Here is a 16,696-nt window from a genome sequence, read left to right as displayed (position 1 = left end):
AGAACACTGCCCTGGATGTAAAATTTCCGGAAATTTTGAAGGCCGGAAAAAAACGACGAAAAAAACAAGTTTTTTTCCGGAAATTTTGGAAACATTCGAAAAATATTCTCAACAGCTATAATTCAGTAATGATTCGAAATATATCGACAGAGGTCAACAACCGCAAGATATTTCCGCCAGTTTTACGGTGAACTATTATATTATATCACCTTTTTTAACGTTTACGACAACTTTTGTCAATTTAGCTGAGCTTTGACTACTCATCTGGCAACAACCGATAGCTCCTACGCAGTTCTTCGTTCCCGCCGGTGCCACCGGTGCCGTTCGCGCTCTCGACGCACAGTCGGAGGAGCCATATCACTTTAGCTTTCCCAGCCCCTTAGTGAAAGTTCTGAGCATCTTACTCTGGTGTGGACACTTGCCGTGGACCGTGGAGCTGTCAAAACTGTGTGCTGTGCGCCGTGGAGAGGTCAGCCAGGGCAGCTATAGGCAGCCGGCAATGGCCAGGCGGCGCCACGAGAGCACTGCATTCAGCGCCACAAGCGGAGGCGTCTCTGTTAATGGGGCGGCCAGTTTTCCCGCCGGGCCGTTGCGAGCGGCGGCGACCCCGATTTCAGCAGTCCCCGTGTGTACCTGCGTCCCTGGTTCTTTTATGCGGTTTTTTAATCGGGAGCCTTGCTAGGTCCAAGTGCTGAGAGAACATTCTAGAGTCGTCATTTGGACACCAGTTTGAGTTGTCTTCACTACTTGTTGCCGCCCGGCGCCCGATCGGTCTGTGCTTCGCTCGTTTCCCAGGAAGCGACACAATACAACAAATGGGTTTATTGTACATCCCGGTTGCCCGTCTTCGAGAGCCGGCACTCCGGACCCGCCGACCCTAGTTGTCGCCCGTCGTTCAGAGCTCACAGTCGGGGCCCGTGTTCAGGCCTGCGGATCGCCCTTCCCACGCCAGCGCTGCGTAGGCTAGCTATTCTGGGCTATCACTGCCAGAGTCTCGCTGCGGAACCACTCCGGGATCGCCATGGACTAGGCCAGTATGGTCAGGGTTCGCCGCTTCCGCCGGTCCTGATCCGAACTTCGCTGGTGGAATGCTCCCGGGAATCGCCATGGGCCAGACCAGCCAGAACGGCTCTATCGTTCCTGCCCGGCCCCAGCCTCGCGCAGCACGCTCTTCCTCTTTCCTCGCCGGCTGGCCCCCGCTTGCGCCTCGCTCGGCCGTCCTCTCCTCCCGACGCCCACACACACTAGAATAAAATTTGGGTAATTAGAACCAAACTCTGCATGCTACAGAACCGTACGCACATTGCAAAGCCTGGTGTAGAATGGCGACAGGCAACGAGGTGTACGCGTAAAAAGGATATTTACGCTTCGCATGAGATTTTTCTAAAGAAAAACTTTAGCATCCTGCTTTCTGCATGCCGTCACAACTGTTACCAGACTCAGCATTAAATTTGGTTGCTGAAACAAACAAAATTTTGTGCTACGAAAATCCACTATTTGAAAACTCGCAGGTTTGGAAGGTTTTGGTTGCGACCACGCGTGCCGAACGGCATTAGGAGTGCCGGAACGGACCGACAAGCCTTTCGCTTGAAGACCTGATCGCCCGATTCTCGACGCCACAGCGAAGCAACAATCGCCCCGATTGTTCCTATCGTATTTAATAATGTGGCTGTCAAAGCGACTCGTAATACAATTTGTATAAATATGTTATTTTGCCGAGTAGTCCGCAAAATGAGTTCGTCCGACCACTTTCCAAGCCTACAGATATATTTTCGTTCACTTCCCTCCCAACAGTTTCTGTAAAATTCACTTACTTGTTGCGTCGCACTGCAGTAATCCACTTCTGTCGCCGTGTCGCTTCCCAAGATCTCGAAGCGAAGCTGGGGAAGCGGTGAAGTTTGATCCTTGAGTCACCTTCGAGACTTTGGCCGTCTTCATGCAGCAGTAGCAATGTTTATTTTTTGGAAGAACTCCAGGAGTAGGCGAGATGTCACAGGAACCCGGTGAGGTTATGGAGACGTGAAATTGGGACTTACTTTTACGAAAAGCGGATCCAAAAAAAAACTCATGCCGATCCGAAATGCAACGTTCACACGTGGTTTCTGCATGCGCCTGCCCGCAGCCCCCGCAACCCGCGTAGTCCTGGCCTACCCAGTTTCTTTATTTTGCAGTCGCTAGATGGCGCAACGTGTAGCGCCAAACTGCATTGCAGGTTGCCTATAACGCTTTAGCTTGAACAGCGCCGTTTCCGAAACCTCGCGCGCATCTTTCTCGGGTATGGACTTTCGCCGTGGATCCGTGAAAACTGTGCGCTGTTCGCTATGGTGAGGCCGCGCTCCAACGTTTGGAGGAACTTTGACGTGCTAAACAGTGGTAAGGGGCCAGCGGTGTGCAGGTTTTGCTGTGCCAAATACGAATTTCCCAACGCAACCCGCTTGCGGCAGCACATCGAAAGGTGCTCGAAATGCCCCCCGGACGTCAGGTCTGCAGCATCGGACGACCCGACAAGATCAGAGTCTGGGGCATGTCGGTCCAGGAGCCCATCTGTGGAAGTTTTACGGTCAGAGCGTGCACCTGTGGAAAATGAAAGCACAAGCTCTCAAAATGAGGCCGACAGGTATGTCAAGCAGCGAACTTCTATAGAAGCGTTCGTTGACAGAATGACGCAAGGGTGTCAAAGCAAGCTTGATGAGGCGCTGGCTCGAGCGATATACGGTTACGGAAAACAGATACTGGCGAGAAGCGTTCAAGCTCCTCAGGCCCGCATTCGTGCCGCCTTCCAGGCATTCTTTAGGTGGACGACTCTTGGAGGCCGAGTATGCCCGAGTGATGACGCAGGTGGAAGAGAAAGTCAACGCCGCTCTGTGCGTCACTGTACTCACGGACAGCTGGACCAATGTACGGGGCGAGAGCATCTTGAACTTTGTGTTGGCTACACCGAAGCCTATTTTCTACAGCGCCGTGGAGACGGAAGGTCACAGGCACACAGGAGACTACATCGCGGGAGAGATTGTGAAGGTTGTGGAGAAAATTGGAACCGACAAGGTTTTCGCTCTTGTTACCGACAATGCAAGCAACATGAAGGCCGCGTGGACAATCGTCAGTCTTCGCTACCCTAGCATCACTACTCTTGGATGCTGTGCTCATGGACTAAACTTGTTGCTGTCGGACATGCTCAAACTGGTGACATTGCAAGAAGTTTGCAAGAGGTCCAAGACTCTAATCAAGTATGTCAGAAACTCTCACGTGGTTGCGGCTCACTTTGCTAAGAGGCAAGAAGAGTGCTATGCTGGAAACCAGACCACATTAAAACTACCAGCTGAAACTCGCTGGGCGGGCATTTTGATGTCACTAGAAGGCTTACTGAAGAACAAAGAAGCTTTACAGAAAACTGTGATCGCTGCGGAGCTTCAAGTGAGCAGGGAAATAAGATCAACGATATTAGATGAAGACTACTTTTGGCGAGATGTGCAAAGCACCTTCCACGTGTTGCAGCCAGTTGCCCGTGCTATTTCCGAGGCTGAGTCAGACACTGCTGTCCTCTCAGACGTCCATGAGATCCTGTTCAAAGTAACAAGACAAGTCGAAGAGGCCCTTCCAAACTCTGCCTTGACAACGGGCGAAAAGGAAAGAGTAGCAGAAATCCTGCGTGAGCGACGCAACTTTATTTGCCGTCCAGCACATGCTGCCGCAAATTTGCTCGACCCGAAGTTCAAAGGGCGGTGCTTAAGTGTGATGTAGTCCATGCCACGCAATGGACTACATCACAGAGACAGCAGAAAGGATGTGTCTCGATGTGGGAAAAGTGTTGTCAAATCTCGCCGAATACCGGGTCCAGTCAGGTGCTTGGCCGAGGAAGGCATTGGAGGACTCGGCGAAGCATATTCCATCGTCCACGTGGTGGCAAGGGCTGTGTGCCTCTGAACCCCTGGCACCAATTGCTTTTCGCCTTCTCCAAGTCCCGCCCTCCTCCACTGCGTGCGAACGAAACTGGTCGAAGTTCAGCGGTGTCCACACCAAAAGTAGGAACCGACTCAAAGGACACAGAGTGCAGAAATTGGTGTTTGTTCGCTCCAATCTCGAGCTCAGGAGCCCTGATCTGAAATACCACGACGGAGATGACTCAAGCGTGGAGTCAGAGTAACCCTAACTAACAAACTGCTTTGGAACATCCGTCTTAATTTACAAAAGATATCTAGTCAACGCGTGCATATCTACCTCATCCAATGTTGGTTTTGAAGTTTGATCCTGTACTCTTTAATGCAGAACTCGTTGTACCCTTAGAAGGGAAAAGGGTCATGACAAAATACATCAATGTTGTTAAACTTCACTCCCCTTTGAATATGATTATTTAACGTGGCATTAAAACATGGCACTACCTTCATGATAGTACATAAAGCAATTAATTTCTTCAATGGTTGACATATGCGACTATATTTCGCCACTCTGCTGTTATGTTATTTAAAGCTATGTTCATGCTGGTGCGGTAGTGGAGATCCGGCTGTAAATTAAGAGTCTCGTATATTAATTTATTGACCGAGAAAAACGCCATAGAGGACTTAGAAACACGGCTTCATCACATGCGTACACACTACCAACAAGCCTCGGACAGCACTGTCATTTCTCCTCCGTATAAGGCGTTCACACTGAACAGTAAAGCAACGGTCATTCGGGATGGTTGCTGCATAGTTTTTAGACAACGCAAACGGTGCAACGACGGGGCGAGGCGGCAGACAACCCGAGGTGATTGTGTTTCCTCACTTGCCCCGCCGTCGCGCTGTTTTGTTTTCTTAGGGGCTGAAAGATGTATTATGTTTAGTATAGCGTGATTAAGTTTCCGCCTGCTCTGCCGGCAAAACTCAATTCAGAGGAGCGTGATGGCCATTTTCCCTTTCGATGAGGTCAGCGATATCAATTATAACGTTCGTTGCAGAAATTTGCTTAATAGATTTGTTAATACTTCAAAAACTTGGGTTTCGGTTTTTTTCCCGAATACTATGTCGGGGAAAAAACCAGAAAAAACAGTTTTGTTTCCAAAATTTCCGGTTTTTTTCCGAGCCCTCGCATCACTACCTGGGGCACACCTGAGGTTATGTTTATGGGTAATGATCAGTGGCGTACCAACTTGTTTTTGAGTGGGACCCCCCCCCCCCCCCCCCCCCCCCCCCCCCCCAGGGCCAGGGGGTGGTGCCCTTGGTATCCCTTGGGCGCTGCCTTCCAGTGTCTGCCCTGCCCAGTGTCGGCTGTTTCAGGGGGGGGGGGGGGGCGGGGCAAAACATATGCCTTGCCCTCCCCACACTGAGAACTGGGGGGGGGGGAGGGGGGGGCAAGCGCTTCCCTTCCTCCTTCACGGTTGGTACGCCCATGATGATCATATGCTGCGAGTTAAAGCAACATACTGCTTCGCCATGATGGAACTTAACCCGAGACGGGGGTAGAAACAGAAACTTAAAAGTAGAAGGGACAGAGACAAGCGAAGAAGAGAACGTCTCAAACGCAGCTCTTCGACCGTTTAGGTAATTCTGTATTCAGTTTACTACATTAAGACATATTTAGAGGTGCTAGTTTAACCTCTAAAAGTTTTTTGTGGTACAGTGTCAAATGCTTTACGAAAATCTAGGAATATTGCGTCTACTTGTTTATTTGTGTCTAGACCTTTCGATATGCAGTGGTAGAATTCTGTTAGCTGTGCATTACATGAGTGCCCCCTTCGAAGGGCATCTTGGGATGATCTGACAGATTATTTTACTCAATAATACAAGAGGATAAGGCGGGTAACAACAACAACAACGACGACGATGATGACAATGACGACGACGTAACAGTTCTTCTGTGCTGTATCTAACTTTAGAAGGCTTGTGGTCTTTGGCAGGACCCAAGGTTGGGAGTGATGGAAACATTTAGATTTCTTCAGGTTTTTAGGCTTGACTTTTTCTACAAGTGATTTTACGAGAAGCATTGAAACAATATTTTATTCACATGATTATTTTATAAAAATATGAACAAAGCACGGCACTCTATTTGAAGCCCAAATCACTTAAAAAAGGCACTCTTATCACAAGGTTAAAAAAAGAGTCTACTTATTAAAAATCAGCAACAGCCGCAACCTACTTGTTTATTAAAATTGTTTTTTTTACTAATTATTCAATACATGCAATGAGCTTTATTGACTCGCTGAAACTCGTCCCCCCTGCACCCCTCCCCCCGCCCCCCACAAGAAAAAAAAAATTGCGTGAATTAGATTTTGTTATAATCTTTCTAAGACATTTTAAATTTGCTGAAAGGGGAAGAGCTCACTGCAAAAAAAAGAGTTTATTTTCTTGAGTGAGCTTAGCTTTTTATCTAAGTAATCGTTCGTGTAATTCGAGGTTCCTAAAAAAACTCAAATTTCTTTATTTTCAAAGCTGCTTTTCATAGTAATTTTATCATTAATTGAGCCCGGTTTTTACGCCGACCTCTGCAGTAAGCATGTGACAAAGGCACAAAACACAAAACTAGTATCTTAATAAAAAGATAATGAACCTTAATTCGTATGGCGCACGTTCGGCGATGACTGCTCGAATAAGGAAAGTTAGATATTGATTGCAATAAAATGAGCCTCAAGGTTACCCTTTACGTGCATTCGTAAAACTAAAGCACCACCTGAACACGCACCGTGAAGAAAACCAAACCTGCGATTCAACTGTCGTCCCATCACGAAGCAAGCACAAAATACTCTGCCTTAATATCTCTTCGAAGAATCGCGGCGAAAGATAATTTCAATTTTGCTTCCATATTTATGCAAGGCGATATGGTTTGTTTTTATTTTAATCATCAAGCGAGCGTAAACGTTTTTTTCTTCCACAGTTTCCGATTTTTTTTAAGCGAACTAAGTTACTATATGGGGAGCTGCAGAACGATTGAATTTTCTCACTGTGTTCTTGTACAAGATATATGCATCTAGATAAATATTACGCTTTTTATATTGTTTATACTATCAACTCGTGCCATGAATTAAGTTGAGGATATAATGCAGATGCTAGTTGAGGGTAGCATGCAACACTCTTTGTTAGGGCTGATGCACCATCTATAAGGTGTTAAGAAAATTTTCCTTGTTCAAGATAATTAATGCTCTTTGTCCTCTCGAAGAACACGGTTTTCTGCGTGAATAAAAACGAGATGATATTCGCAGACGGTAGCTCGAAGACAAAGTCTTTCTTTAATTGCTGAAGCCGAGTTTGCTTTAGTTGAGCGACCATGAAGATTGTTCTACTGTGCAGTTTGGTGCTTGCCTCCGTGCTTGTGGTGGAAGCCGGAGATTTTTGCGGTAAGTACAACGTTTGTTTATTTTCCGATGTGCAGAGCCCGACTTAGTTGGAAACAAACCATATATGCCCCGTTTCTAAGTTTCTCTAGTTTTTCTTTGATAAAAAATCAAAACAAAAAATACAAACGTTGCAATCAGAATGATTCGTGTCACAAAATAGGTTCGCCCTAGGAACCCCATAAGGCGATAAAGTATGTTTTCCTTAAATTTAGTTTGCGAAAACAAGCGCAGTTGACGTGTTCGCGCTATCCGTGCCCGTTTTGTACTATCATACAATACCGAGAAAAAAAAAACAGCAAAACGAACAGTTAGTGTACAAAAAAAAATACAATAAAAAATTTATAATTTTACAAGTGAAATAATAATTATGACGTTAAACGCGAATTTTGTAATCCATACTATAATGAGGTAACACTGTTATGCCACCAATGCTTAAGACGTAAAAAAAAAAATCAATCAAAACAATAATATAGTACTTGGTTTATGCTAAAGTCATTTCTCATATTTCTTTTTTGAATTCTGAAGGACAGAAAAGCAAGCCCAAAGAGTAATTCTAAAATGTATGCTTGTTAGCATAAAAGGTATACGTGTTCCGTACACTTGGACAAAACAATTTGGGAAAAAATATTTAAACGGTAGATCACAAAATCTCAGACATTTTTTTTCACAGCCCTGAACGCCGAGAAGAGATCATCTACACTTCATTGCTTGGGTGAGAAGTTAGCTCCTGAGGTAAGCTGAGAACGTTTACTGAAAGTTGTACATGATGGGGAAAACAGCTCAGAAAACACGGACTACGAAGAGGAACAAACACGACAAAACACGTCGTGTTTGTTCCTCTTCGTAGTCCGTGTTTTCTGAGCTGTTTTCCCCATCATGTATAACGTCAACCAACTGGCCCAGTTCTCCCCGTTATTACTGAAAGTTGACTTGTAAAGAGGTAAGGGTTGCAAGATAACGCCATGTAACTTACCTTACATTTTTTTTGGACACCGTGAGTTATCTGCTTTGATCTTATGAACATTGATGCATTTGTCATAATCGCTTCGATTTGTTGCAGACTAAATGTCTTAAAGGGCTAGTGTGTAAATGTTAACGTAGTCGATTTTGTAGAAATGAAAAATACATCTTGATAAATTTAGCAGTTGATGTTGTACCTTTTTCTGCGTGCTTTATTAGAACTCACTGACCAGTAATTTATCGCAAGAATAATGTATCAAAATAATTTATGCGTGGCGTTTGAAGGACGACAAAATGTTAGGTGTTTTGTTGTGCACACAGAATGTGGGGTTGAGCTATATTTAACATTCTTTTTTTGTTTTGGTTTCACCAAAATTTCAGGTGAAGGGCATTTTGCTCGCTCTCAACCAGGAAGGATCGGCGATTGCGGAGTTTGTCCAGAAACACTGTGATGAGGGCACTGACTATGTAAGCGCGGTCTACTAAAAAGAATTTAAGAAACTTAAACACATTTAAGTGAAATATAGTTAAACGTGAGCGCGTTGGTTTAGATGACTTATTACAGAAAGAATAAACAGAAAGGACAGAAAGGACGGACATGTCCGTCCTTTCTGTTTATTCTTTCTGTAATAAGTCATTTAAGTGAAAATTCATTTCTTCGTGAAGGTTAAGATTACAAATAATCATTTGTACAAAATGCTAATCATTGCAGAGTGATTAAGAAATGTGTATACTTACACAACGTGGGTGGCCACATTTTTTGAGTAACGACCATATTAATTTTGTTTATTTCATTGCATATCATATAACTAGGGTTCCGTGTTTTCGAAGTTTATTTTTCGTCAAATTCGGAGGGTGGTTTTCGGAGTTTATTTTTTTGCCGAAGGTTCGGAGTTTATCGGAGTTTATATTTGTTCAATTCTCAATTCTCCGAAATTCGGATTTTAATTCTGCAGTGTTTCCTATGAAAAATAAGTATATAAATAATAACCGGATATAAACGTATGCCAAATACAAAAATAAAACGCGCTTGTATCAATTAGAGTTCCTCCAGTTGATTTTGACATTATTGCCGTTTTCATTGCAATATCAACTTGTCCAGAGACAAAAGTCGCACACAGCGTTGCTTCGATAAACGTCGATACCTTAAATAAATAAACTCCCGGAGGTAGTCGCTAGGAAGCTCGTAGTCATCCCATCCTATTCCATCAATCTAGCCTGCGGCCGCGCGTGGGGAAGTGGTTAAGGATGTAATAGAGAAGTTTCAACTGCCCCTCTTTCCTTTTTTATACAATCTCTATGATCCATAGCTTTCACTATTACCCGCAGAAACATACCCTCTCCGTTCTCTAAATTGCAAATCCCATGGCCCAAACTGGAAACCAAAAGAGTGGCTTTTGTCGTAACACGAATGGTACGATGACCTGTTTCCCTGAACCAACCTTGACGAGACAAGCCGTAAGACCCCCTTTTGCCAACGGTCCGAGATTTGAAAGATACTTATGGTTGCATTTTTTCAGGACCATTCCCCCACGCTGCTCACATTGTAAAAAAAAAGTTTTTTAAGTTTTTTTTTTGCGGGGGGGGGGGGGGGGGGGGTATTAGCACATAAAAATTCGGAGTTTATCAGATAAATCCGAATTGACAAAAATTTTACCGGCGGGTGTTTTTCGGAGTTTTTTTGGATTTATTCGAAAACACGGAACCCATCATATAAGGTATAGTGAGGTATCCGCAAAGAACACACGGTTCTACCTGAATATTTGTGTGTGGTAATGTATGTTGCAATAAAATTAAAACAACAAAAGTTATGAACACGAAGCAGTAACAAGATAGCTGCTAAATTTGTAGAATTTTGTTTTTTTATATTTGTGTGCATAAGGCAGATTTGCGGAAGCTGATGTGTAAAACGCTTTGTATGAAAAAAACGTTTTTCCCCAATTTGGGGTTTCTTTATGCAGGTCGAAGTACTAAAGAAAACCCTGAGTGTAAGTTGCGTCCTTATTATTATACAAGTTTAGCAAATTAATTTTTTTAGTTGTGTTGACATCTGTCATTCCAACATATTTTGCGAATATGAAGGTGGAATACCCGTGTACAATTAGGTTATTAGGTGTAGAAAGCATTTGTAATTTTATAAATTGCTTGCATCCACTGATTTGAATGTGTGTGTTACCTTTGCAATAACAGCGAGCGAAAGTTCAGTTAAGCAGTGTTTTAGCATCGTTGAATGACCAAAAAGAAGTTTCTTGTTTTGATTCATTGCTTGAAACAAACAAAAAGTATAATTCAAGATAGTTTCGCGATAATTGACAAAAACCTAACTGTCTTGTGTTTTACGTTACAACAGCGGCGTTGAAGTTTTTAATTGCTCTGCTTTTTATCTGTTACATAGTTTTGAACAGAGCACTTATAATATAGCTGAGATGTCATGTCAAAAGCATGTTTGAAATTCCTTCAAGTACCGCTTTGGCGTTAGAGCCCCAGAAGTACATGTAAATGTTCTTTGTCTGACCCTGTTGTTTCTCCCAGCGTTTATGCACGAGATAAGCTAGCCAGAAAATGACTCGCAGTTTCATGTTCGACAACCTTAACTATTTAGTTGAATGCATTAAGCATTGAGCCGAACGCTTCGCAGCATAATAAGTGTCAGGGCCGCATGTCCAGCTTTATTTAATTACATGAGACTGCCGTTAAATATACTTCAAAAGGTGAAGCAAAAAAAAAAATCAAATAAAACATGGGTTTATACTCAGCTAGTCTGATATCATCATGACCTCGAGGTGTTTCAGTTTGAAAGTGATCCGCTGCTGTGATGTTCTGCTGATTCTGTATCCAGTTAGATGCTATGCCTTATTGCATTCAGCAGTCAGATAATGTAGCGCGGTAAGCTTTAGTGAACATTCACCACGCCTATAGCTGTGCTAATGTGGCTGTTCCCTTCTTTTTGTAGGCACAAGAACTTGCATCTTTGAAGAAGGCTTACGAAGAGTGCACTGCCTAGATGAAGCGTTAACGACTACTGGCAGAATCTAATTACATGTGAGCTAAAACATTATTAGAATTTATTCCGGTTAAAGTTTGAAATTTCTAATAAGCCTCTCGATTGTATGTACGGGACTCTTGTGCTTGTGCTTATCGTTTGGGGCTCTCCAAGTTCACTCGAAGGTAATAAAACGCTTCAGAGTGTGAAGCAAATCTGTGCAAGGGTTTTTCCAGGATTCTCACTGCCAAAAAAGGGAGGTTCGTAATTCCTTTCATAACAAACTATACCTTAACCATTTAAATTTTTATTGCTTTTGTTTATAACTTTTCCTTCTCATTTTAAGCGGGATTCCCCATTTCTCAATGTGTGCAATAAAAGAAAAATATCTGGATTTCCTTGCATTTTGCTGCTTTCAAAACTGCACTTTCTCTTAAGTCGTCAAAGTTGCCTTGAATTATTTCTGGAAATTAGTTTGGATGAGTCACCAATGACAATATATTTAACATTTTAACAAGTATCTGGTGACCAGATATAAGTTACGACAGCGGATGAAGAAGAAGACGCCAAGAGCGCTCAGGCACTTCTGCTCGGGTGATCAGCAGGGCACCCATGTCGTACTTCGACACTCCATAGAACCAACGTGTAAATAATGTAAATAAATAGTTAGCATATAAAGGAACGCACGACTCGTGACAAGTATAAAGGCTTGGTAAAGTCTATTAATGGATCGATTCAAACTGTGCTAGTCTTCCAAAATTTACCGGAACGTTGCAGTTAGATGAAAAATTTGTTCGTAAAAATAAGAAAAAAAAAAAACACGCCTTTCTAAATTGGGCCCAAGCCGGCAGTATAGAGTTCCAATTTTGTAGTATAAATAAATACTAGCTTCTATGTCACATTTGTGACATTTGATTGAATGGAAATAAGTTAGAGACGGTAGATAAGGATTCCGACATTAGGCTCTTTTCCAGTTACCGTTTGTTTTACGTCTGGTGGCTATCTTTAAAGGCAGCACTTAGTTTTAACCTTTAATTTAAAAATAAAAATTTAAATTCAAACATTTCTGCTGTTAAAATGTTGGTATATCTCAGGAGTAGCCAAGCTGACCCGGCCTAAGAGCCGCAAACAAAACCACGAAACTTTCAAGAGCCGCGGGGGGGGGGGGGGGGGGGGAACTTTTGTTTGAGCAGTATACGAAACTCAAACTACGTTTAATATAATCGAGTTAAAAGCAGTCTAACTGTATGAAAGGTGGCAGTAGCACCAAGACTACCAAACCACAACCTATCTTTCAATTTAAAACGCGTTTCAATAATCTTTTTATGGGGAAGTGCTCGTGTGACCGGGAGGGAAGCGGAGGAGTGTGTGTATTGGTGGGGGAGGGGGTTAGGGTAGAGAGCCGCGAGCCGCACTATAACACGCGAAGAGCCGCAGCTTGGCCAGCCCTGGTATATCTCATTGCCCGTTTTGTTGTCTTGCATTAAAGTTTTATTTAACTTTCTATCCAGAACGAACCACTTGTCAGATTTATTTTCATCGTGGTCAAGAATAGTAAATTGTGCTGAACATGTACAGCTCTCGAGAAAAAGCTTTTTTGTGCCACTGATATACTTAAAGCGATAAATGCTATGTGACGTGCTGGAGAAGAAAGTTCATGTTTAAAACAAACAAAGAAACGAACAAACGAAGCCCATAGAATCCAAGAAGTTTTTGATATGAAATGCGAATCATATTACGTTAAATAATGAAAATGCGAATTTGCTGTAACATGTGTTTGACTAACGTAGAAGTTTAGGCTAGTTGGTATTTCATGATTAAAAATTAAAACAGCGCAAGGACACGGACAAGAACAAGAAGGTAAACGAACAGAGCGCTGACTTACAACTAAAGTTTATTCGTGCTAACATCAAGTATAAATACTGTAACGCCATGACACACAAATAAAGATGAAATACATGTAATGGACGCCACTTGCTCCTTAGCCACCGTTACGCGCTGTCACTGTGTGTCTAGAAAGCACCATTCCTTTTAGATAAACATATTGAAGGAGTGCTGACACAGTTTTCCCCCAATTTTCCAATTTCCCGCGCCTCAATGATTTCTCGAGTGAGTTTGTCTTTATTTTTCCGAATCACTTCACACTTACCGAAGACGGGAGGACAGCAGCAGTCACGATTCAGGCCAAGGTGACCTGACACAACTCTAAAGATATTATACAGTCAAACCCGTTTATAACGAACAGAAGGAAACGCTACGATCAGTTCGATATAGCAAGTAGTGCGATATAGCAAAAACCATTTACAACGAACTTCCACGATGCGTTCGTTGTAATCCAAGAGCTTCTCTTTCTCATGTCGCTTCCACCTTATAACAAAGCGCTAGAAATATTTTTTTTTGCTATTTTGCATATGAGTGCAGAGTTTTTTTTTAGCTTCCTCCCCCTCTGAATCACTCCTCTTCATAGGCAACCGCTTTCTAATAAAGTTTTTTTTTTCTTTTGTGGGAGCGTGCAGTGTTTTTTTTTTTAGCTTTGTCATTTTCTTAATCGCTTCTCTTTGTCAATTTTGTTTGCGGCTTGAACTTTTGAAATTTCCTTTCTTTCCTAAATTTTTGTTTTGTGGCAGCGGGAGAGGCTAGAAGACGATTATTTGCACGTTCTTGGAAGCCTTCCCGGTGGGAAAAAGTTCGATATAGCCAATATGTTGTTCGTTATAAAAATTACTTTTTACATGCATTTTTATTTAAATTTTTCGTGAATTCGATATCGACAATAATTGGCCGTACGTGGGTTTGTTCTAAACGGGTTTCACTGTACTTATGTTCTCGCAAGCGATCATTGAGGCAGCGCCCCGTTTGCCGGAGATACGCCGGGCAAACAGGGCGCTGCTTAAATGATCGCTTGCGAGAACTTAAGTATAATGTCTTTAGAGTTGTGTGAGCTAGGTCACCTTGGCCTGCATCGCCGTGACTGCTGCTGCACTCCCGTCTTCAATAAGTGTGAAGTGATTAGGAAAAATAAAGATAAACTCACTCGAGAAATCATTGAGGTGCGGGAAATTGGAAAATCGGGGGAAAACTGTGGTCAGCACTCCTTCAATATGTTTATTTGAAAAGGAATGTTGCTGTCTAGACACACAGTGACAGCGCGTAACGGTGGCTAAGGAGCACGTGGCGTCCATTACATGTTTTTTTATTTTTATTTGTGTGTCATGACGTTACAGTATTTATACTTGATGTTAACACGAATAAGCTTCATTTGTAAGTCAGCGCCTTGTTCGTCTACATTCTTGTTCTTGGCCGTGTCCTTGAGCTGTTTTAATTTTTAATCGCGACATGTGTGTTTAATAGTCAGGCACTCAATTGGCTAAATCCCTCTCTTTCAAGGGCTTTACCAGGCACGTTGCAAAAGCATAATATAACACAAATAATCAGCTATGAACATACATAACAAACCCAACTGACTTGGGAAGTTGTGTTTCGCGATGATCGATTATATACGAGCACGTAAATCCATGCGCGACAACTATAAAAGAAAGTTCCAGAATGCAGATGATGTCTTTTGATCAGGACGGCAAAAGGTTCCTCAAGGGCATTTCTCAGGTCTGTTAATGATCTGAACCCGTGGCAAGATGGAAACACAAAACGTTAGTTGACCGTCCTCTCATCGCTTTCGCAACATTAGAGTGCACCTGTAAAAATAAGCACAACTTATACTTCGTCAACATTTGTTGCAGGAACCGCGTCAAATGTTTAGCTAAAGCTGACTTCCGTTTTTCTCCGAGTCGACCTGCATTTGTTTCTCAAGTGGGTAATAATGGTAAAACCTTATTTCCTGAGTCCCCTATGCCACTTTGGGAGAAAATCACCAAGCGGGTATTTAATCGCAGAAAAATGCATTTCCAAGCTCCCTCAGCGGTAAGAGAAACACATATGGACAACTATTACATGAATTGTAGGTAAGACTGTATTTTTATCGATTAACTCGTTCCATGATTGAACTGGAAGACTGAGAAAATGGCTTTAGTCACTTTCTGCCGTTGTCTGTGTCGCTGGAAGAGAAGAGGGTTGAGGAAACTCTGATGTTAATGACTTGATGCTTTTCCTTGCCTCTGAGGATGCAGTGTATTGTGGGTATATAAACCAAAATGGAAGTCACATTTCGCAGTTCAGAACGTGAGGCCACAGTCCCAGTTTAGCAGCCTAAGCTGAGTTGCAGATTAATCATGAAGATTTTTCTACTATGGAGTTATGTGCTTGCCGCCGGGTTCGTTGTGCAAGCAGAAGAACTTTGCAGTAAGTAAAAGAAAATACCTTGCTTTCGATTCCGATGCGTGTGTCCCGGAGCACTGCCGTATGCGTGGCGACTTCGCAATGCGTGCGACTCTAACGCGGTCGGTCCCACGGAACCGGAAGACTGTGTGTGCGTGGCGACTTAGATATGTGCGCGACTCTAACGCGGAGGACCGGGTTTCGAACTCCGCCGGTCTAGTTTACATTTTAGCTTGAGCTGCTGTCCTCTAAACTTTTCTAGATCCAGTTATCGGGTGTTCTAGTTTATAACCTTCCTGAACATTCACCGCTAATAAAAAAAGCCATAATGCGCTGCTTTCGAAAGTCGCCCTCCTGTGCCGGCTCAAGGCGCGTCGTACCTTTCTATAGTGCTGTGAAGACGTAAATTCGCCTTAATTAATGTGTATTTTTAGTTTTAAATTTGTTTAATAGTTTTTATTCGTGACAGCATTAGTAGAAAAATAAACGTGCGCAAATCACGTGCACCAATCATGTGACCTTTACAAAGTGAAGGAAAAGAGAGTTCAGTTATATGCGTGTGCGATAATAGATATGAGACAGCGATAATCGCGTTTCTAATATTCGTATTACCGTGACAAAAAGCCGTAGCAACAAGAGTACTTCTGTAGGACATCTTTCAGTAAAAATATTTCTTTTATTTTTGATTATTATTGTATTATTTTGTATATAATTTTCTTGATGAACAGACAAAAGAGTGGTAAAAGCGGCATTTCTATAAGCATTGAAAGTCTGCTAGTAATATAGGAGGGTGTCGAACCGGTCATTATTGATGTTTGTTTTGGGTAAGGTTTTAGCTTCGTATTTTGTCCTAGTGCAGTTGCGAATCAGTTATGCATGATACCGATTCGGTTACCGATTCTACTCTCTTAACCCTTGGCCGGTATATGTCAAGGGTATAACCGACCCCTTGAGAATTTGAGGACCAGCGTCTCGAAAATATCTGGCTTGTCAAAATAACGGTGTAAAACGTCACAGTTGCAGGTGCCCTGTCGCCTTTTCCTGGCATGAATAAGCCACGAGCAGATATAACTGGTCCCGAAAGCGGCCCTGTAATTTTTAGTGGCCCGTTTGAGTAGAGCCGATTCCGAAAGGCCGTATAATTATCGGCACCAATTGGTAGTGGGGCAGAGGAC

At 42.8% G+C, this 16,696-nt stretch overlaps 2 protein-coding genes across 2 annotated transcripts; both read left to right on the top strand.

Moving 5' to 3' along the window:
• Nucleotides 1-2,829: 2,829 nt before the first annotated feature.
• On the top strand, nt 2,830-3,741 carry LOC120846640. Its single transcript, XM_040218468.1, has one exon. It carries the CDS (start codon nt 2,830-2,832, stop codon nt 3,739-3,741), a length of 912 nt encoding a protein of 303 aa, XP_040074402.1.
• A 3,495-nt stretch (nt 3,742-7,236) lies between these two features.
• LOC115315142 lies at nt 7,237-11,270 on the top strand. The gene is made up of 5 exons (XM_040218485.1): nt 7,237-7,306; nt 7,977-8,038; nt 8,648-8,734; nt 10,228-10,254; nt 11,220-11,270. The coding sequence occupies exons 1-5, from the start codon at nt 7,237-7,239 to the stop codon at nt 11,268-11,270; spliced, it is 297 nt and encodes a 98-aa protein (XP_040074419.1).
• Nucleotides 11,271-16,696: the final 5,426 nt, after the last annotated feature.

This window comes from Ixodes scapularis, unplaced genomic scaffold (genome assembly GCF_016920785.2).
Source record: "Ixodes scapularis isolate PalLabHiFi unplaced genomic scaffold, ASM1692078v2 PGA_scaffold3__209_contigs__length_174095766, whole genome shotgun sequence".
Classification (NCBI taxonomy): domain Eukaryota; kingdom Metazoa; phylum Arthropoda; class Arachnida; order Ixodida; family Ixodidae; genus Ixodes; species Ixodes scapularis.
The sequence above is the reverse complement of the archived record's forward strand: the minus strand, read 5'-3'. Positions and strand labels throughout refer to the sequence as shown.

Excerpts from the sequence above, each read along its gene's own strand:
- LOC120846640 (XM_040218468.1), top strand. The coding sequence starts at position 2,830 with ATGACGCAGGTGGAAGAGAAAGTCAACGCCGCTCTGTGCGTCACTGTA.
- LOC115315142 (XM_040218485.1), top strand. The coding sequence starts at position 7,237 with ATGAAGATTGTTCTACTGTGCAGTTTGGTGCTTGCCTCCGTGCTTGTG. Across the intron at positions 8,039-8,647 it reads GTGAGAAGTTAGCTCCTGAG|GTGAAGGGCATTTTGCTCGC; the intron begins GTAAGCTGAGAA and ends CCAAAATTTCAG. Across the intron at positions 10,255-11,219 it reads TACTAAAGAAAACCCTGAGT|GCACAAGAACTTGCATCTTT; the intron begins GTAAGTTGCGTC and ends TTCTTTTTGTAG.